The following is a 22967-nucleotide window of genomic DNA, read 5'->3' on the forward strand; positions in this document are numbered from 1 at the left end:
AGAAATTCGCAAGGCAAGTCTTTAACACATCCCATAATGCCGAAGAAAAGTATACTCATAGAAACTAGAAATATCAAACACTACCATAAATTAATGTCGTACTGTGTTGTGTTTTCTATTTATGGATTTCAGATAACAATAACAAAGTTTAATTACATTTAATTTAATGCATATAACAAGGCAAATTGATAAGCTTTTAACGTTTTTTAGGTTAATAATGAACTTGGTGAAAGCAGTTTTAGCAAACCGTGCATATAAAATTCTTGTTGAAACAACATGTAACATTGTTGGGAAAATATTGATAGATGCCATAGTAGTGGGGTTCAAATATGTACACCCATAGTAGTGGAATACCCATTGGAGTACTGACCAATGCTGGGAAATTGATGACGTCTATCCCTTGGAGATGCAACTCGTAATACAGATGGAAATTGTTTGTAGATGTAAAAAAAGACTGAATGTCATGCTATAGAGATCAATAAATCTTTGTTATCGGTCCCTACTTTTCAACCAAATTAAAACAACAAAGTAAACAATAAACATATAACACACAAAAAAAATTGGGTTTTGTTTTAATCAATTTTTCTTCTCAGAGGCAACCATAAGTCATTATGTTGTAACTTCTTCAAATTTTTCTTCCCAAACGACTCGTGAGATGAAGTTGGTCTAATCTTAGGAGACTGACAAGAAGAACACCTACAATGTTAGTTTTTTCAATTCAAGAGAAGGAAAAATGGGGATTGGGTCACATGTGGTTTACTTTCATGGGTTCACTAAGGATGCTTTCATCAGACATTTACATGTCCAATGCTTCTTTAGAATGCACAAACAAAAACCACTATTCTAAGAATGGGGATTGACTAAAAACAAAAACCAAGTGCGCGAAGTAAGTCCATGCTTCTTTAAAATGCCTCAACAAAAATCAAGCTATCGGTGTGAGTGACTAAAAAACAAAAATGACACAAAATAGGGTACCAAACTAAAACTTACCAGCTGGGTGATGATGGCCGAAGGCGCGCGACATCGTAGATTGAGGTCTGAAGACAGGGGGCACGAGCTTAAAGTTACACAAACAACATGTACGGGAGAACTAGCTAGCAGGTCGATTTGAACACGAGACAATTAAACCAAAGCGTGCGTGACACATGCGATAAATTAGGGTACTAGAGATGACGACGGTCTTTGACCAACACCCATCTTTTTTTAACTTAACATAATTACAAATATGTCACCGTGGTACATTCATAGGCGGTTATTAATAACCGTCTTAGCATGTGCGATGTAAAATAAAAAAAAATTATACTTAATTAAAAAAATGTCACCGTGGCACATTCTTAGACAATTATTAATAACCGACTTAGAATATACGTCATAGAAAGACTATTTTGCTGTAGTGAAAGCACGCATTCATGTATTAATAGTTTTTTTAAATCTAATGTACCTATAAATTGAATGCAACAATTTATTTAATATTACAAAATCCAAAACAGGATCCCACAAGTAGTCATTGAAACATCTTCAACAAAACAGTCACAATAACAGGAGTTTCTTTCCAATATTTCCTACAAATACTGCTACCATTTTACTTTCTCATAGATGGTCTCTGAACTATTCATTCATATAACCGTGTCATGCCTCTATGCAACAGCTCATAGCCACACTGTTTTCTACTTCTTTTCTTCCTTACAAAAAAGTAAAAATAAATAAATCTAAACCAATAAATTATAAAAGCCTTAGTCAATGCAAGGTTCCTACCCACATTCAATTCTATTGCAACATTTTTATGCAACCTCACCTACCTTTTGTCAATGTCATTTATTTTGGAATTACTCACTCGTAATTTCAGTGTTTGGGGCCCTCTTTTCCAGCCATATGCCAAATGCTTCATTCTCGTACGAATACTATCTGGCAAAAACTTAGAAAGTAGGAGAGTAGTTAAAGAATTAATAAAAAAAATCATATTTAATTATAAATTCCATTAAAAATATATTAAAATCGTGCTATGGTTTGTTAGTTTGTAGTTTTTGCAATATCTCTATTTTTAATAATAAATTAAGATCTTCATTTTTATTATACAATATATTTCAAGATTAAAAAAAATATTTTTTTCAATTAATTCCCATCCAAAATTTTCAATTGTCCAATTATTATAACTGCTTAGTCTTACTAATGAAAATAATAATAAATGATGTATCATATCATATTAAGATTTATCAGCTATAATTTAAATTAAAACAAGTAATTTTTTAAAATAATATATTTTTTACGACTTTAAATAATTCAGAACCTCAAGCAACTGCCTCATTGAAAAACATGATAATATACGGAAGATTTTAAATAATGCGTAGCACTTTTTTCCACATCTAAATTAGTCAGCTATTAAAACATGATAATTACATAAAATATACGGAAGATTTTATAGGCACTGAAAAAATAAGTTTAAGTTTGTGGTTTTTAGCTGAATTTCTTCCGGATATATTAGTCAACTTTTAGTTTAAGCCAAACAATATTTATCTAGATATATGCATGAGGAAAGAGTTTTTTTAGTTTATACTTAGAACAAATGTTAATGAATAGAAATATAATTTATTCAAAGGAAAAAATACATAAGTATTTAATATTTCATTTTAGTCATTATAGCTGTAATTTTTTTTATAATTTTTTTGGTCCTCGCTCTCTAAAATTGTTTAGTTCAGTTACATCTAAATCTTTTAAAATTGTTACAAAACCAGATCTAATAATGTAAAACTGCTGAAAAGGGATTTTTGGTAGTTTTTAACCATATCTAATAATAAAAAAAAGGCTTTGCTGTGCCATCCACCATGGCCATAGTAGAGCCACACGTGATAACTTTCATGAACGAATTGAGAATTTTATTGGTGTTGGGCCGACCCTTCGATCAGCGTTTGAGTTTGTTTTGTTGACGGTTTTATATCATAAATTCTAGATTTGTAACCATTTTGAAACATGAATATTTGCATTAGGCGACTTTAGACATCGAGAACCAAAAGGGTTAGAAAAATATTGTAAGTTTGTAATTATTGGAATCAAAATAAGATATATTTTAAACTAGAAGAACTAAAAAAAAGTTGTTGCAACTAAATTTACCAAAAGGTAATTAAACTTTTACTAAAATAGCAAGCCTATGAAATATACGTGTTAACGTGTGTACTAAAGTTTTGCTGCATGAGTGGAATACACAAATCCAATATAATTGATCACCATACTTCAGACAAAATAATGTTGGCTAGTCCCATTTAATGTAAGACTCAAAATCTATGGCAGTTGACACGAAGGGAATTTGATCAACTCATTTTTTTTTCCAAAAAAACACCTCTAAGTAGTTGAAAAATAGGATTTAAGATTAAAAAATCGGTTGGTTGAATCTTAAATCCTATTTTTGGAAAAAATGAGTTGACTAAATCCCCTTCGGAAATTTGTCAGGAAATTCCTCGTTTAATTTCTAGTATTTTGACATATTATGGGCCTTAAACGGATATTCCTATCAAAAGTTACGACCATTTCAAGTTCAAAAAAATTTTCGTACGAAAGTATTTCGCCATTCGTAATGACGAAATACACTGTGCCTACTGCCACATGTACCAACTGTATCACCCAGTCAACCTGGCGAAACCCTATCTCGCTAGTGGCATTGGCGAATTCGCCACGTGTCGTGTTCCAACCGTGTTTCGCGAGCCTCCTTGACGGAATGCCTTTAAAAAAAAGACTCCCTCTAGAATTAGTTTCAAAAGAAACCCCTTTTAAAAAATAATTTGTAAAATTAACCCCATTTGATCAATTTGTGGCAAAGAATCCATATTAAAGACTTTTTAAATTATCAGCCGTGGCGGATCCAAATTTTTTTCTTCAGTGGGCAAAAAAATATTCTAACATTTTCTCATACATAAGATAGTATAATCTTTTATTAAAAGACTATTAGAGAAATTAAAAACAGAAAATTTTTAAAGGATAAATAAAATAAAATTAATATTAATTTATTTTTTCTTTTATTTTTACAAATTTTTATATTCAACTTTTTTAAAAAATTATCTTATGAAAATAATATTTATTTGTTTATGGAAAAAATATTTAATATTTAAAGTAAAAAAATTTACTTTGCAAGACTCATTCCCATCATTACCCTTTATGTAAACCCGTCACTTATTGCCGCTAATTATTTTTTGGATTGAATATAATGTTAAAGTATTTATAATAATAATCAAATAATTGACTATAGGTGTTTAATGTGTTGTAATTAAAGATAAAAGTATTATCTAACTTTAATTCAAGGATGGAAATAATTATTGATCAAATTTTATTCATATTTTAATTAAATTTTGAATTACTCAGCATTCATTTTTTTCTTATGTCCGCATGAGGTAAATTGATCACATTGGGTTTTATTTACAAACTATTTCCCAATGAGGGTCTAAAAATTTTTTTAGCATCAATTAATATTTTATTTTATAATTGAAAAAGATTTTTAATCAAATTTCTTAATTGATGCTAATAAATATATTAAACAACATCAATTTCGCCAATGAAGATGGCGAAATCCACTATCAGTATCATGATAAAAAAAATTTAATTATGATAACAAATTTGGAAAGATTAAAAATCGTTTGTAATTATAAGATAATCGATGCTAATAAATATATTTATTTTATAACATTATTGATGCTAAAATCGTTTAATCAAATCTCTTAATTAATGTTAATAAATATATTTACTTTTTTTTTAGCATCAATTAATATTTTATTTTATAATTGAAAAGGATTTTTAATCAAATCTCTGTTAATAAATACGATTTCAGCACCAATTTTGTCAATGAGGATGACGAAATCCACTCTCTTGCACCTATTTTGCCAATCGAGATGACAAAATCCACTCTGTCAAGCCTTTTTTGCCAACCGCAATGACGAAATGCATTTCATCAACCCAATGACAAAATGCATTCCAAGCTGCCACGTGGACGGATTTGCTAATTGGACTCGCAAAATGTTTACCAAAATAGACTTCCCGCACAATATGTTTCAAAATGGATTCTCATTGAAAAATAATTTGTAAATGAAACTTAGTGTGATCAATTTACTGTTTGCGTGAACCAAGTGTTAAAAAAAATAATTTATTATAATTTATATATTTTACTCATGATACCCCTCGACCAATGCACCCTATTCAAGTGAGCTACTTGATTTAGAATGAAAAAAAAAGAAGTTTACAGTATACTCAGTACTTATAAATATACTTATGGACAAATCCATCTTATTTCAATTTGATTTTTAGTAAAAGTAATTAATACTTAAACTTTAATTGTCTTTTAGCTAAATTCCGAATTACTTAAAATCTATTTTCCTTCATGAATCAAGGATTGAAAAAAAAATAATTTATACATTTTATTTCCAACTAAATTATATTAATTGACAAATCACCCTATTCAAGTGAGCTACATAGTTTAGAATGAAAAAAAAAAGTATACAATACAGTCCGTACTTTTAAATATAATATTTGAAAATTTTACATTTGTTTGGATAAGAAATGCTGCCGACAACCGGCCAGGTATTCATAAACAGACAAGTCATGAATTTGGAAAAGAGTGCTGCGATATAGTACACCACTTATTAAACATAATTATTAAAAGAAAAAAAAAAACGTTTTTTTGGATAATCATGCAGGTGAGTAGGTGATAACCAGCTAATGAAAATTAATGTAAAAGTTTTAGATGACAATAATTTAATTGCAGTTTCCGTATAAATGTGATAAGTTATTTGAATTTTTTTTCAGAATATAAATTTTTTTTATCTAAATATATAACTTTACCCATTATTTATCTTAATATACAATTTTACTATTCACAATGTAAATTCGAATTAGAGAGATCCGAATTTATATTGTGATTTTTTTAAAAATTCAATTTTGTGTTGAGAATTCGGGTTTCCAAATCCAATTCTCAACATGGTTTTTTTATTTAATTTTTTAAAATATATATATAAATAAAGGAAAATAATAAAACTAAAGAAAATTATCAACTTAAATAAAATTAGTTAAAAATATACAGTGTAAATATTTTATTAATTTATTAATGATGTGAAATGAAATATATTGATAGTGAAATAAAAATTAATTTGTTTGACTTGAACTTCTGGGATGGTGGGAACACTTATTTTTCGAATGACCAATCAACCTTTAGATGAAACACCATTTTGATTGACCTTTTTCTCTCTTGTTCATATTTGTTTGGATTCTTGTAGATTTTGGTTGACCTTTTTTGTTTCTTCTCATGGCTAGATTGATACATAATTGTGATCTTTCATATGTGGCCAGTAATCATGATGATGCATGCCTGCTAATGGGACTTTGTAGACACTTGACACGTAATCCAATGTGTACACTGGACTAACATATTGCAAGTAATCTATATTGATGTGCTTACATGCAGCAATGACATATGCATATGGCATGTGTAGCTTCTGAGGTTTCCCACAATCACATATTCTTTGATCCAGCCTGACAATGAATTTCCCCATTCGACGTCGCTCTCTCATATTCACTTTTTCCTCAACTTAAAATTGAAATATTTGGCGGTCAAATTGTTGAACGAAGTGAGTGTTGGACTTAGTTTCTTCTTCGGTGATGAATTTGGCTGCAATAAGTGTGTAAACTTGTCCAGAGACAATCATTGCATCAGCCTGAGTCCCACGGTCAACAAAATATTTGTTTAACTTGTCATATGTGGCTCTGACCAAGGCTATGATTGGAAAATATCGAATTTTTTTTAGCACCGAGTTTAGTGACTCTGCCAAATTAGTGGTCATGTGTCCCCACCGTTTTGCGTCATCCCTGTGAATGTATGAATACATGATTTTGATGATGTCAAAGAATAATCAAACAAGGTTGCTTTCAAGATTACTTCAACAAACATTCAAAGGTTAAGCATTGCTTCAAGATTAAGACAAGGTTGCTTCAGCAAACAAGCATTGCTTTAAGATTCATTCAAGATCATCTTTTGCCTTAAAACACATTGTTTCCAACATATCAAGGCTTTGGTAATTGATTACTAGGCAGCGTAATCGATTACCAAAAGACAAGTTTGCAAATCAGCTTCTTAAAAGGGTTTGAAATTTAAATTTTGAATGTGTAATCGATTACCATTGATGTGTAATCGATTACCAGCAACGAAACTCTTGAAATTCAATTTGAAAAGACATGAGCCTTTAAAATATAACTGTGTAATCAATTAACAGTGAAAAATTTCAGAAAAAACTTTTTGAAAAGACACATCTCTTCAAACCATTTTGAAAAGGCACAAAGGGCCTATATATATTTGTGTCTGACTTTGAAAAGAAAGAGAAAGATATTCTAAGAGATTTTCATTGTCAAATGCTCTCTCAACAACTCTTGGGCAAACACTTGCAAATCTATTGAGAGTTCATCCAGGAACATTAAATTGTATTATCCATTCTAAAGGAGAAAAATCTTTATGTTCATCTCAGAAAGTAAGTTGTAATCAAGAGATTGGTTGTCTCTTGAATTGTTAGTTTCCTAAACACAAGGGAAAATGATTCCTTGGGTGTTCAGAAGTTGTAAAAAGGTTTTTACAAAGTTAGTGAAAATCTCAAGTGGGTTGCTTGAGGATTGGACGTAGGCACGGGAAGTGGTCGAACCAATATAAATCAAGTTCGCATTTCTCTCTTCTCTTATCTCAGTTATTTTATTGCAGTTTACTTTGTCTTGGGCATTTAATAGAACATTGTTAAATTAATTGCTTCTTCTTCTTCTTTTGCATTCTAAGCCTATCATTTAAAAGGGGGTTTAAGTTTGTTAGTGGGAAAATTTTGAAACTTAATTCACCCCCCTTCTTAAGTTATTAAGGCCACTTATCCAACAATCCCATGTGAAGGTCCATTACTCCCTTGGTATTTGATCAAGCCATGTTGTGCCGTGCGGGTTGTCTTCCTATAACTCCCGGTAGTGGCAAAAAAACTCTGGTTGAGTCATGGCATACACTGTAGTTTGAAAAAAAAATGTCAATTTGAAAGTTAGTTTAATGTTAAATAATTAAATATTATGCGTTAGAATATAAACAAAATATCTTACCCATACCCAAGACGCTTTTTCTTTCGTCCTCATTTTTGAACTATTTTTTTTTTGTAGTTTTGGCCTATGTGCCAAATACATAACACATGTAATGAGTTGTATGTTGTCCACCCATTGGCAGGTCGTCTGTATACACTTTTGATTGACTCGTGCCTGTTAGAGATTAAGCATATATCATGTTGTGGTGTCATATGTGTTCTCAAGTTTTGCAAAAAAAAGTGTCACTCATCTGCTGTCTCACCCTCGACAATGGCAAATACCAATGGAAATATGCTGTTAGCGCCATCTTGTGCAACTGCAACTAACAATGTCCCTTTGTATCTTCCATATAGCCATGTTTCATCGATTTGCACAATGGGTTTACAAAATACAAACGCATCAATGCATGCTTTAAATGACCAAAAAAGTCGATGGAATATGACCTTGTGTTGGGATTGGTTGGTTGGACTCGTCCAATGAAGGAATAGTTTGAATCCTGACAATTGTGCCAGGGACAAAAAGTTGCAAAGCTTGTAGGTATTTGGGAAGTAAGTTGTATGACTCTTCCCAATTACCGTATACCTGCTCGAGGGTTCATTGTTTTGCCAGCCATGCTTTACGATATGTGATGGTGTATCCGAACTCTTATCTTACAAATGCGATGAATGTAGGAATGGTTAGTTGCTCGTTTTCTTCAACCATCGCAAGGATATTTTTGCCTACAAGTTCCGAGTCCATCTTATTGTGATCTTGTGAAATGGTTGGCATGACGCATGTGTGAGGCTCCTCTATCATTCTAATTTCCCTAACTTTTAGATTTTTTCTTTCGGACGCTCTAAGTTTCCACTGGCACCCTTCAGCAGGGCAACATAAGACCCATGTATTCTTGGCACACCTCTTGGATTTGAAAGTTACATGGTTCTTAATGTGCCACATTTTTACGGCATGTTTAAGGTCCTCCAATTGACGGAATCGTTGACCAACATACAACTTGTCATCATGCGAGTCAAATTGTTGTTGTTGGTCCAAAAAATGCCTATAGTTGGGGTTGTTAGGCACTTGGTTGTCACCAACATCAGCGCTATTTGGATATGGAAGATAGACATTTTCAGTTGATGTTTGTTGGAAAAGGAACTATATGTCATTATCGTCGTTGTCGTTGTTGTTGCTATTGTTCGCCAAAATTTCGTCTTCGTCATCACTGAAGTCACCAACTACTTAATCCGGCAACCCATTTTGAGCATGGTAGTCCTGTGACATTTCGTTTCTTTCAGACTAAGCAATATGGATATCAGTAGTTGGGTCGACATTTAGTTGGGAGGGCTCATTTAGTTGGGGAGTTGTCTTATAGTAGTTTAACGATCCACCAAGCAGTTGTGTGTATGAAGTAAAGTAGGTATTGAATTCGGTGGGTTAAAAATGAGGGACGTAATAATCATTTGTGGTTGTGTATGGGATTGGGGTGTAAGAGGATGGACCTTCATGGCAGGTTTGAGTATAGTAGTTAGTGTATGGTGTTTCATGAATTTGTGGTGATTGAATGGTTGTTTCGACATTAGCGGTAGAAAAAGGTTGTTGTTCGTATTGTATGAGCAACTGAAAGCCACTTAAGCATTGATGTCGGTTATAGACATCGAACATGCCATCAATATCCTCATCGTCACTGATGGTAACAGCTTGGTAATTGAACATGCCAGACCTAGCAGAAATGGGATATCGATAAATGACTGCAGTTATGGTTTAACCTTGGTTTAGGCTCATCTTACGTTGGATTTTTGTTTTCAAGACATTGAAGGTCATGCCTCTCCTCATTGAAATAAGTATATTGTTTCCACCCTTAAACTCAACGCCCTCGTCACAATCAACTACATAGGCATTGTAGTAGACTATGACAGGGACGTTTTCATTTCTGCTTGCCATGGTGACTGAGAGTGATTTGGTTTGGAGACTGAGAGTGATTTGGTTTGGAGACTGTGAGTGATTTGGTTTGGATACTGAGAGTGATTTATTTTGGAGACTGAGAGTGATTTGGGTTGGAGACTAAGAGTGATTTGGGTTGGAGACTCAGAGTGATTTGGAACTTCTGTTGTGAAGTGTTTTCTGTGTGTAAAAGAATACGTTTGGAGACCTATTTATAGTTTCATGGCTAGGGATAGATCCAACGGTTGTCATCACACTAACAATTTTAATAGTCTAGATTGTGTCCACAGGGTCATGAACAATGCACCGACAGTTTTTGCGCTCGAAATTGCGTGAACAATGCCGTGAACATTGCACCAACAGTTTTTGCAGTAAAAAATTGATCTACAGTAACATAAACAGTATGTGAACAGTGTTCTGACGCGTGCGGTATTTCTGCAGGATTCCCGACATGAATAGTAAAGTGACCAATACAATGAACAATAATGAACAATGCACGCACAAATGTTTTTCTGCCTATAAATACTTTCGCAGGTAACTTGTTTCATTCACATGCTCTTCTGAATATCAGTAACTAAATTTGGAATCATTTGATTGTGTTAAGTGAGAATGGAGACAACAACATTGTTATGGAAACAAGATTGGTACCGAGCTTAAAAGATACAAAACGTGGTAAGTACCAATTAGATGATATTATAACCTTTTCTTGTTATGACAATTAAAAATGTAACTTTTGTTTTACAAGGACAACCACCAATAATCATTTCTTATTATCATTCGATGCCCGCTCCTCATCCTTTAATTGAGCCACTGCTTATTCATACTGGGTTTGCTAATGTGGCAAAATTACGCCACTTCAAAATTGATCATCATCTAGTGACTGCACTTGTTGAGCGATGGAGACCAGAGATGCACCCTTTTCATCTTCCTGTTGAAGAATGTACAATTACACTGGAGGATGTAGCACTACAGCTTGGCATAAGGGTCGACGGTAGGCCAATCACTAGTGCAACCTACTATGATTGGGAGGAAATGTGTGAACAATATTTGGGTGCTGTTTCGCCAAAGGGAGAAGCAATAATAGGCTCTTCCATTAAGCTTAAGTGGTTGCAAGATAATATGTCGCCGTTTCCCTCAGAACCGACACAATAACAGTTAGAAGCATATTGTAGAGCTTATAGTTTACGGCTAATTGGTGGGGTATTAATGTCAGACAAGACGAGAAATCGGGTTCATTTGATGTACATCACTGTCTTGGTTGATCTTGACCGAGTCAGGTGGTATGGTTGGGGCTCTGCTTGTCTGGCAACGCTGTACAGAGAAATGTGTAGGGCCACTGACCCTGATGCCAAAACCATGGGCGGTTATGCATCATTGCTGCAATCTTGGGCATGGTATCGCATGGCCTTCATTGCAGCAAGAGTTAATCGGAAACCATTGTATCCGTTGGTTACGAGATAATATGAATCACAAATTCATTGTTATATGATTAACATAGTATCAATTAAATTAATAAGTTTTATTTATTAGATGAAGTGGCGGTGGATTAAGCTTTACTGGTACACACATGGAGATGTCATTGGTTATAGAATGAGATTAGACCACATGACAGTTGAACAGGTAATAAATAAAGTATGAGTTACATAAAAATAATGTTGAGTTTTGTGTTTTTAATAATTAATTAATTATTCATGTTGTATTATTTTAGTTCTTGTGGAATCCATATCTCCACCTTTTGGATGTTTTGGAGTCGACAGCTTTCGTAGACTCCTCCATATGAACAGCCTATACCCCTCTAATTTGTTTCTCAATAGTAGAATGACACCAAGCGGATAGAGTTAAACTTCAATTTCGCCTTCAACAAGACATACCAGATCCCCCAAGAAACATGGACAAACTTCACAAAATCGACATGCGAGATCGAGCTGACACAAATTGGGCGAAAAAACATGCAAAGTGGATAAGGTATTGACAACAAAGTCAATCAATGGTTTTACAGGGACAACCTATTATAGGGCATGCAAAGCATTCTCAAGAATACATGGCATGATATCAAAGTAATACTATTATTTTTTTAAATATACAACCGCCAATGAATTTTGAAATTGGTCAATCGTCAAGGACAACAAACATCATGTAACTAGAATGTAATCATGTATATACACCAATTCCTCCCATGACAGATTACATTCCACTCACATACACACCAATTATGCCCCTCGACGGATTACGCTTTTCCTAGTGCTTCGAACATGGACTACACTCTACCGATTGTCCAACCAGATGATTTCCTGAACAATGTTTTAATTTTAGGATAAACAATGTTTTTAGTTGTTAAAATTTTTAGTATTTTTTTAATCTTTTAAACTTTTTATTTATGTTTTTTATTTTAATTTTTTTATTCTTATTTTTAATCTTTTAACTCTTTTTTGTCTTTACTTTTATTTTTTTATTAAGAAAATAAAAATAAGAAAAAAAAAGTTAAAAGTTTAAAAGTCAAGATGAAACAAATTAAACAACTAAAAATAAGTTAAAAAAAGAAATTCAGTAAAAAAAACAGATTTAAAAAAAATAAGAACTAAAAGTATAATAAATACTAAGTTTTAAAAAAAATTTATGGATCTAGATATAAACTAAAAATAAAAATATGAGACACAAATTAACATTTATACGGGGATATATTAAAATCTCGTTATATTAAAAATTTTAATTTTTTTTACTCTGTGTATATATGTTGCTTTGTTACATAAAACATTAAAATTGACATTTACTCGCATTAAGTATTATATTTATTCACATTAATTTTGTTGTGTTTCAAAGTTTGGGTACCCAATAGTTATGATTATATGAAATCATACAAAGCAATGATTATATTAACTGCAACATATCATTTAACTGTATTTATTATAATAATTATATATGATAATAAACATACAATAAAATTGTGAAACCTCAATTTTTATTTTTTTTATCCATCTTACAAACAAAGATTCAATAAAACTATGAAATGCTATGTGAACCCTCAATTTTTATTTTGCTTGACACTTCAATCTCTACATGTAAGTACAATATGTTATGAATTGAAAATGAATAGTTTAAAGGGTATATGCAGATAAATTAAATAATTTTTTTATACTTGCATATTAACAAGGCATGGGGGCACTAAGATACCCGAATCCGTCCGTAATTTGGAATTGTTTTAATAATTTTATTTATATATAAATTAAGTTACTCTAGCTAATTTAGTTTTAGTAAAAATATAAATAATTCAAAATTATTTATTTTTAATATAAATATATTTTTCAAAATTTCTTTTTATAATATGTTTCAAATTTATTTGTTTTTAAATTAAATTAATTTTTCAATTGTTTTAAATTTTTTATTTTAATTGATATTCATGGGTATCCATGAATATACTTGAAAATATTAATAAAATTCATTGATAGTAATTTATATTCATGTAAGTACTAGGAAATCACGACATATATATCAGGTTTTTTTTTATTCAATATGACGATCATAAAAGAATATTATCCATGTGCTTCACCTTATTATTATCTCTAATAATGATTTAGTCAACAAAATAACAAATCATATTTATTAGAAATATTAATATTTTATACACTATATTAACATTTAAGAATTATTATATCTACTATTTATATATACATATATTAAAAATACAAATACACTAGAATAATAACATAAAAGTAAACATCATCATTGTTTTTATATTAAGAAAGCATCATCCACTTAATTTCACTAATATTAAAGTAAATACACTTAGAATTTTAGTAATAATACAAGATATATATTTTTAAAAGTTGTTTTAAATATATTTGTTGTGTCTGATAAATGATAAAATTTTATTTTTTATTCTCATTATGTTTTTTGTTTTTGGTCCCTAAATAATTTATAATTTTATTTTTAGTCCCTAATGGACTATCTAAATCTCATTATTTCACTATTTAAAGTGTTGTCTATATAAATATATGGATCAAAAATAAGATTTTAAATTTATCAAGACCAACAGTGGATCTTTTTTTTTTAGAAATCAAAAATAAAATTTGATCATTTATTAATCATAAAAAATATATTTAAACTTAAAAAATTAATATTACATATTAATTAAAATAATAATAAAATTCTAATTTATGAGCCCGACACATGTCTACATACTAGTTATTTGAAAAAAGAGAATATATTAAGACAAAATAGAAATATAATAATATTTTTCAAAATTATTCTATTTATTTCAATAAAAATATTATTCTAATTTGTTTTTTAGGAATGAAAAACATCTTTAAAATGGAAAATGCAAGCCTGGTCACCTAGTAGTCTTACACATGTGACTTGTTATTCATGTCACACAAAGTGCCATGTGACTACCACATCACTCAAGGTGCCCGCACGTACAAAGTGTAGTTTCATTACACATGTTTAGTACATCAGTTAATAGACATTAAGACCAGAGTTAGGATATTTCATATAAGTGTGATAAATAAAATACGAACAGCTTGTAAGAACAAAAATCAAAATTTGAAATTCTTATAAGAGCCCAACATCATTAACCCAAAATGTTACTATAATTTGTTATTCAAGAACAAAAAAACAAATAATACACGATTAGAATAGTTTATTTTAAAAAAACAATTATTTATACTTTTTTTAGTTTTCCTAAACAAAAATTATTATTAATTTCAAATAGTGATTGAAAGTCATCTCTTATGTAACATCTCATTTTTCGTAAGCTAATTTAAAAAGAATTATTATTTATAAATAAATAGAGTTTTAGAAAAATGATGAGATTTTATAAATAAATAAATAAGGAGATATAATTATTAATTAAAATAATAGTTTGAGAGAAAATAAAAAGAATATTTTATTTATTTGTTTGATAGAGAATAAAATAGAGTTTGTTTTTATAAAATAATAAATAAATAAATAGAGCAAACCTAATTATAAATAACGTTAGGTCAGTTTTCACAGTGGCGGTGGCTCTTCTTTCCTCATTTTCGTTTTTCTCATTCTCCTTTCAAAGCTCTCTCTTTTTCCCGCAGACCACCAAACCTTTTTGAGAAAAATGACGATCTCGTACTCATTCACCGTTGGATCGTCATGAAATTTAAGAATCAGGTTTGAAACTCAATTCCGAGCCTTCTTACCGTTGAGAATTACGAAAAAGATGTTGGAGATGAGAGAAATATTGTTCGCATCGTGACTTTTTGTTTACCCGCAGAAATCCAAAGATGTGTCGGTAAAACTATGATCCCGGATTATTTAACCGTTGGTTTTCACGAAATTTTGGTATGTTGTTAGAAATTAAATTCTGCACACCTTAACCGTTGGGATTTTTGAGATAATAATCGTGGAGGGAGAAAAAGGAATCGCATGAAGACAATATAAATGGAGGCTTCAATCCCTTCTTCGTTTCTCTGACGTTTGGGAACCGCTAGAGATGTTGCTATTGTAGTCGGAAGACATGTGAGTCCGCTTAGAGGTAAGGGATGAGTTATTCACAATTGGAGGTTAGTGAGAACATGTGTAGAGATCCTTAGAGGATTAAATTAGGGTTTTATTTTGGGATGTTTTTTAAATTGCAATTTTTCCTTTATGATTATAAATAAAATATTGATGTTCTAATGAGAATTGCTTGATAAATTGTGCTCTTGATATTTGTATATTTTGACCTATGATTTTGATATAATTGTGTAATATTATTTAAGGGGTTTTACTCCTCAGGTTGTGATAGTCTTTTGTATAAATTGTTATATTGAGGATATGAAATGATGATTCAAATTGTGAGTATGCGATGAATTGAACATGTGATGAATGATGGAATACATGTATATTGAGATGTGTATTATGTTGTGAGTTATGAATTGTGCAATTGCACAACTATAAGATCCTTTAAGGGCGACAAATTTTGGACAACGAGTATTGCGATGAGATCCATTGTGGAAACCCGACGAGTTTAATCACAAGCACAACGAGTTAAAATGATTTTGAAAATAATTGAGTAGTTGTGTGTATTGCATAGTTCATAGGTAAAGTGTGTGTGATTCATGAAATGTGATGACATGTTAAATTGAGATTATACTATTGTGATTGAGATCGAGTGTATGTGATAAATTGAGTATGTACGTGATTGTGATGTTGTTTGCATTGAGTTATGAACTATGAATTGTACAATCATATGACTTTAAGACCCTTTAAGGGCGGCGAGTTAATTATAAGACCCTTAAAGGGCGGTGAGTTAATTATAAGACCCTTTAAGTGCGGTGAGTTAATTATAAGACCCTTTAAGGGCGGTGAGTTAATGCTAAGACCCTTTAAGGGTGACGAGTTAAAACTATTTTTGAGAATAATTGAGGACTCGTGTGTTTTGTACAGTTCATAGATAGAGTTTGTGTGCTAAAATGTTTTCTGAGTTGGACCTGAATCAGGAGGGAGAGGCCCTGACGGACTCTTCGGAGTGTAGGCCTTGGGGGTCACCCGATTTGAGTGTTTCTTTAAGCCTATGTTGATCCCATATGATTGGAGCATTCTCGTAAAACACTGTGATCCTGACTGGTCTCCCTATGATATTACCTAGTGAGAGTTACTTGACTTACTAGTGTGTGGTTTGTCTTGTCATGTACTCCTAGGCGCCCGACGAGATTTTTCACTGACATGGTACCACATTGCATATAGACTTGAGTTTTAGCATAACTGTTGCATACGCTTGCTAATTGTTTATCATGAAATTGATGTGTTATTATGTCTTGATCAGAGTGTGTGATTCTTGTATATTGTGATGGATGATTGAAAGGTGTGATTGATTGAAAAGTGAATTTTGAATGACAAAGTGGTGAAATAATGTGAGCTATGCTAAGTAGATTGTATTTGGCTACTATATGTTATCTCGTTTCTCTCTAGTAGTTAGGAATGTGATAACTCACTCTCGGTTTGCTGGTATTTGAATCCTGTGATGATCCTGAATTTTGTATTCAAGGGAGCAGATGACTAGATGAACTGCTTTAAGGAATATTGTGCTGAAGGATGTCGGGACACAATGCTCTGATAGGATGTGACATTGGATAATAAGTTTTTATATTAATTTTATCATGTTAATCTATTTTATTTTACCTCACTGATTTAACAAAATATTTTTATAAATTTTGACGGACTTATTTTGAGCCGAATATGTTTTTAATAAGTTTTAATTGATAATAGTGCAGTGGATGTGAACCTTTTAGCCATGTGAATTTGTTTTCCAATATTTTTATATATTTTATTTATATATACATATATGTCGGGGTAGAGGATGTCACATCTTCACTCCAAACATCTCATTAATATCAATCATATTCTTCTTGATTATCATATCTAGCCACCCTTTTATCTCATTTCTTTCACTAGGTGTCCAATAATTTTTTAGTGTCTACCAATCCATTTTTATATATAGATATATATTGTTGATTATGGTATTGATATAAAATAATTACTATTGAAAGTAACGATTAATATTCATTAGAAATCGTGAGCACACTTAAGGTAAGTACTCTCCTTTCATTATGATTTATTTTATATCCAAAGTCAGAATTCAAATTCTATATCGCTTGCTTATTAAACACAAACTTATTTTTTACATATATATTTCACTGAAAATAAACATAAAAATGACACTTAATAATAATTGTTTTCTTTCTATTTTTTGAAATACCAAAACTTTGTTTCATATGTAAAGGGAAAAGAATAATACTATTAAGCTACACCATGAATCAAACAAAAATTATCATTGGAATGATATAAAAAAATCAATAAATTTATCACATATTATAATTTATGATTTCATAACAATAGGATAATAGTTTTACACTTTCATTGCAACAGTATATAATATGACATATTTAATTTTTACGTTTGTGCCCACTTATTCTTTAATAATAGTAGAAGAGGAAAGGGAAATTCAATATTTACTTCTTCATTTTCCCTTTTAGCCGTTCATCATTTTTTCAACTTTGAAAGTTTTTTTTTGTCTTTTTTCAAAAGAAATTCTCATTGTATTAATACATTGAGAAAAGAAGACAAAGATAAAACAATGTTAAGTTTAAGATGTGAAAAACCACGACCATTTGAGCCTCTATATATAGGTGTCTCGTATGCTCAAACATGACAAGCCAGTGATAGTTGCTTTCAGATAACTGATAGTTGTGTGCAATTATTTGAATTCAAGAATGTCTCAACCCGACTCGTTGGTGGCTGAGATTGAGGTGAAAACCTCTGCTGATCACTTTTACGACACCTTGAAGGGTAAGAAACAGCATCGTATTCATGATGTTGCCCCTCATCATATCCATAAGGTGGAAGTTCATGAAGGTGAGTGGGATAAATCTGGCAATATCAAGGTGCTTACATTCGCTGATGGTAAGTTAAACTTAATAAACACAATTCACAGCTATATATCTTCTATTCCATATTGTTGTTATGATTAAGTTATCATTGTTATTATTGTTGTTGAATATTATGTAGGGGACACTGTTGAGACCTTAAAGGAGAGAGTTGATTTTGATGATGAAAACAAGAAGATAACCTACACCATATTGGAGGGTGTCATGTTGAAGTACTATAAGAGCTACAAGGTTATCGTTCATGTTTTACCAAAAGGTGATGAGCACAGCCTTGTGAAGTGGACTTTCTTGTATGAGAAGGTGGATCACACTGCCCCTGAGCCAACCAAGTACAAAGATTTGGTGGTTAAACTCACCAAGAACGTGGAGGCTCATCTTGTTGAGGCTCGTTAAAATGATCCCTAAGTGGTTCACGCTAAATAAAGTTGTGATGTGTGTGGTGTGTTGCATGTGGCCCCTTGGTTAATTATCAGCCATTATGTTTGCTTTAAATTGCCGTGCGTAATATGTTGTTGGTTAACTTGTTAAAAATATTGGTTCTCAACCATAAGTTGTGTAATGTGTTGTTGGTTTATTCAAAATATTGGCCGGGGATCACAGGGAGGGCTACATGCCTTTGTATGTCTGTGATTTGTAATCTTCGACCAGCTATTGATTAATTGATGTTAAGGGGGATTTATCCTTGTTTGTCTCAAACATTTTGCCAAATACTTTTGATAACTAGAAGGTTTGTGGATAGCCGGTTTTTCTTCATTGGGAAGCTTACAGGCATGCATTGGCTAAAAACCAGAAGAAATTAAATGTCAAAATGCTTCCACAAAAGTTGTTTAATTTAAATTAAACACTTGAATATGTTTTAATCCCTGAAAAATTTACAGATCTTGCATTTGATATTTAATAATTTCTTTCTTAACTTTTGATTCCTGAAAAATTATTTTATATTTGATTCTTGTCATTACATTAGCTCTATATTAACTTGAGAGATTAGCATTTGATAGAAAACATATTGGCGGTTGTGATACAAAAAAAAAATCAATGACCAAAAGAAAGATCTAAAAATGTTTTAGGAACAACTTAACATAGCCAACATAATGAAAGAGACGAAATATAAATTAAACAAAAAATTCAGGACCAAAGGCAAAATTAGAAGGAAAAAATAGGGACCAAATGCAGAATCTATAAATTTTTCAAAAACCAAAAATATATTGAAGTCAAATTTAAATTACAATTTTAGTACAATTGTGGAGGTACTGCTTTGTAATTTTAAATAAATTTCAACTCCCTTTCCATGCATGGAAAAATTATACAATAATCACTCTGAACATTGCAATTGACATGACAATTTTAATAAAATGGTCTCAAATTTTGTGGTCCAACGTGCAATGGTACAACTCCAAATGGGGATGTACTATAATGTAAATGACCTTGGTTGGAAACGAGCTGGCAGCACGACTGCAAATAATTGAACCGATTGAGCCATGTTTATCCTTTGCTTAATCGGTGACCGTGAATTTTTTCTCTCAAAAGCCGAATTAAATGATGATGTTTGGTAGTTGTACAGTAAAAGATGATCATTACGATGAGTTTATGTATTTTTAAAACTCTTTTTAATAATTTAACGTAATGCTTATTGATATTTTATAAGGATTTTTTAAAATTTCAACAAGTAATATCAAAGTTACCGTTATTTAGATTTAAACTTATTTCCGAGATTTAAAATTATTTGATTCTAATTATACTTGGATTGCTTTGGTTATATGAATCCAATTTTTTTTTTTGGAACAACACATATTAATTGTCCATAAATTCAAATACTACCATATTGGATATTTGATTTAAATTCGAGTGTATTTTGTTCTTTGGCATCTTTAGTTGGTTTTGTGAATAACTTCTCTTCATGGCTACAGTTCACATTACATATAAGGGAATTTTTTATGCATGTAGTTTTTTGTTTTTTTATTTTTGGTTAAAAAAGGAGAAGTTATATAAGGGAATACATAATAAAAATGTCTAACTTGACATCAAAACTGATAGCACTTAAGTTAGAGCTTGGTAAAGACATGTTGGTGTATTTAGTTTTGATCTCACTTCTTGCACACTTTGGGCAATTCAAAGTGAGCTATAACACAAGGACATGTTAGCAAAAGAAACAAAAGAAATATGAAGAATTTTCTTGCTACTTCTACAAGAAGTTTGAACACTTTGGACAATTCAAAGTGAGTTATAACACAAGGACAAATTATCTATTAATGAGCTTATATCTCATTGTGTCAGCAAAAGAAACAAAAGAAATATGAAGAATTTTCTTGCTACTTCTACAAGAAGTCTGGACACATGAAGAAAGAGCGTCCAAGGTACGTTGCATGGCGTGTAAATAAAGGTAAATCTCTTGTTCTTATTTGTTTTGAAGTTAATTTAATCATTCTCATTCATTTGCATATCTAGTGATTTTTTTAATTAAATTGATTGACGTGATATATTGTCAAAGTGATCCTTATTGTGAAAATTGATTTGATTAAAATTACATAGATTTTTGTATAAATTATTTATGCAAATTGTGTTCGGCTCAAAGGAAGACACAATTTGGCCAAATAATATTATACCAGTGATAATAAATGTGTGACAATTATAAGGTGTTTTCATGTAAATTATAGTCGATCCAAAGAAAGGCCATTATTTGACAGAATTTATTGTCAATATTTGATCATTACGTTAGGAGTATCAATTACAAATTAATTTCTCTGTTCAAAGACTAGAAATTAAGGTTGTGCTAGATATATTGTGATGAGTTTGTTCTGCAAAATATTTGCATATTTTGTTATATATATTTTCATATAATTAAATTATATGTGAAAGTTGTGTACTTTTAAGACCTCCCATTTATTATATTAAATTGTCTTGTATTTTTTGGTTAAATTGTTTGAAATAACATGTTGTCAAAGTAATCCCTAATGTGTAAGTTGATTTGATTGAATTTGCATAGATGTTACATGGAATTATTCATGCGAATGATGTTCGGCCCAAAGGAAGACACAATTTGACAGAATAATTACATGCTTCCGATGGTAAACATGTGGTGATTATAAATAGTATGATTTTCCATGTGAATAATGAAATGTTCAAGAAAAAAATATAATAATTAAATAATGATGTTACTTCTAACATTATTAAAAGACAAGACAACATTGAGATTATCTCTCAAGCATCACCTAAAGTTCAAACTCAATAGTCTCAAGAAGTGTCATTAAGAAGATCCTCTAGAGAAATAGAAAATGTAATTTGATATGATTATGTCATATTTCTTAAAGAACATGCATATGACATCAGGTTGACTAAGAAGACCTAATTGACTTTAGTCAACTCATGTTGTGCTCTAACTCTCATGTGGATTGATTCCATAAATGATGTAATAAAATCGATGGTTGAACATGACATTTGAGATATCGTCAAATTGCTTGAAAGTGTGAAACTCATAAGTTATAGATAAATATCTATAGTCAAAAGAGATTCAATGGGTAATATTGAGATATATAAAGTTTATCTTGTCGCCAAAAGTTTTACAAGAAGGGAGGCATTGATCACAAAGATACTTTCTCTTTGATTTCTTAGAAAGACTTTCTTAGGACTATAATGACACAGTAGATCATTTTGATAATTGTTTTGCATAGATGGATGTAAATATTACGTTTCTAAATAGAAACATTGATGAAACACTTTATACGGTGCAACCAGAAAACCTTGTTTAAGATGATCTAAAGTCTATAGTATGCAAACTAAAGAAATCCATTTATGCTTTTAAACAAGTCTCTCATCTATGGTATTACAAAATTCACCAAGATTACTTCTTATGGTGTTGGGATAAATTTGGTTGATGATTGCATATACTAAAAGTTTAGTAGGACTAAATTTATTATTTTGGTATTATATGTTGATAACATCCTACTAGAATCATATGGTTTATTGTTGCAAAACAGTTATATTGCACTTTATCATGTATTCTTAAGTTTTTTTTATTGTCCTAAAATAATTTTTTTGTGGGAGTCCTAAGGTGATATATGAGTAATCTTGGTATGCAACACTAGAAAGTAGTAAAGTGCATTATGCATTAATTGAAGAAAATAAGAAACTACATGTTTTCATATCGAAAGTCTAGAAGTTTAGAGATCATTAGGTATTCTAACTTCGATTTTTTTGGAATGTCTAAATAGCAATCACTCCACATAAGGATCCACATTTAACCATGTTGATAGAGTTAATGTTTTGCTATGAGATATCATACTAGAATTTATGATTGCTAAATTATTGTAACTGGCTTGCTTGTTGTCGCCAACATTAAGAAGCCATCGGATGTTTATTGGGATAATATCTTAGCGGTCTTATTAAGGATTCAACCAAGTAAAAGTTTGTGAACATAAAATATTTAGTTGTTAAATAAATAATTCAGAAAATGCATATTTATATAGAACATATAGGAACTTATTTCATGCTAATTAATCCACTTACTAAAGGTCTAACACTTAAAAGTTTGTTTTTCATGAGCACACTGCTCATATGGGTGTAATTCCTGATAGTACCTTA

The 22967-nt window shown here is 30.9% G+C and overlaps 1 protein-coding gene across 1 annotated transcript; it reads left to right on the forward strand.

The window, feature by feature from the left end:
- The first annotated feature begins 18155 nt into the window (after positions 1 to 18155).
- MSG (MLP-like protein 28-like) lies at positions 18156 to 18915 on the forward strand. The gene is given in 2 exon segments (NM_001253938.2): positions 18156 to 18405; positions 18511 to 18915. Coding segments are annotated over 2 exon segments (462 nt in total). The 5' UTR covers positions 18156 to 18215; the 3' UTR covers positions 18783 to 18915.
- The last annotated feature ends 4052 nt before the right edge of the window (positions 18916 to 22967 follow it).

Source organism: Glycine max, chromosome 20, assembly GCF_000004515.6.
Source record: "Glycine max cultivar Williams 82 chromosome 20, Glycine_max_v4.0, whole genome shotgun sequence".
Taxonomy (NCBI): Eukaryota; Viridiplantae; Streptophyta; class Magnoliopsida; order Fabales; family Fabaceae; genus Glycine; species Glycine max.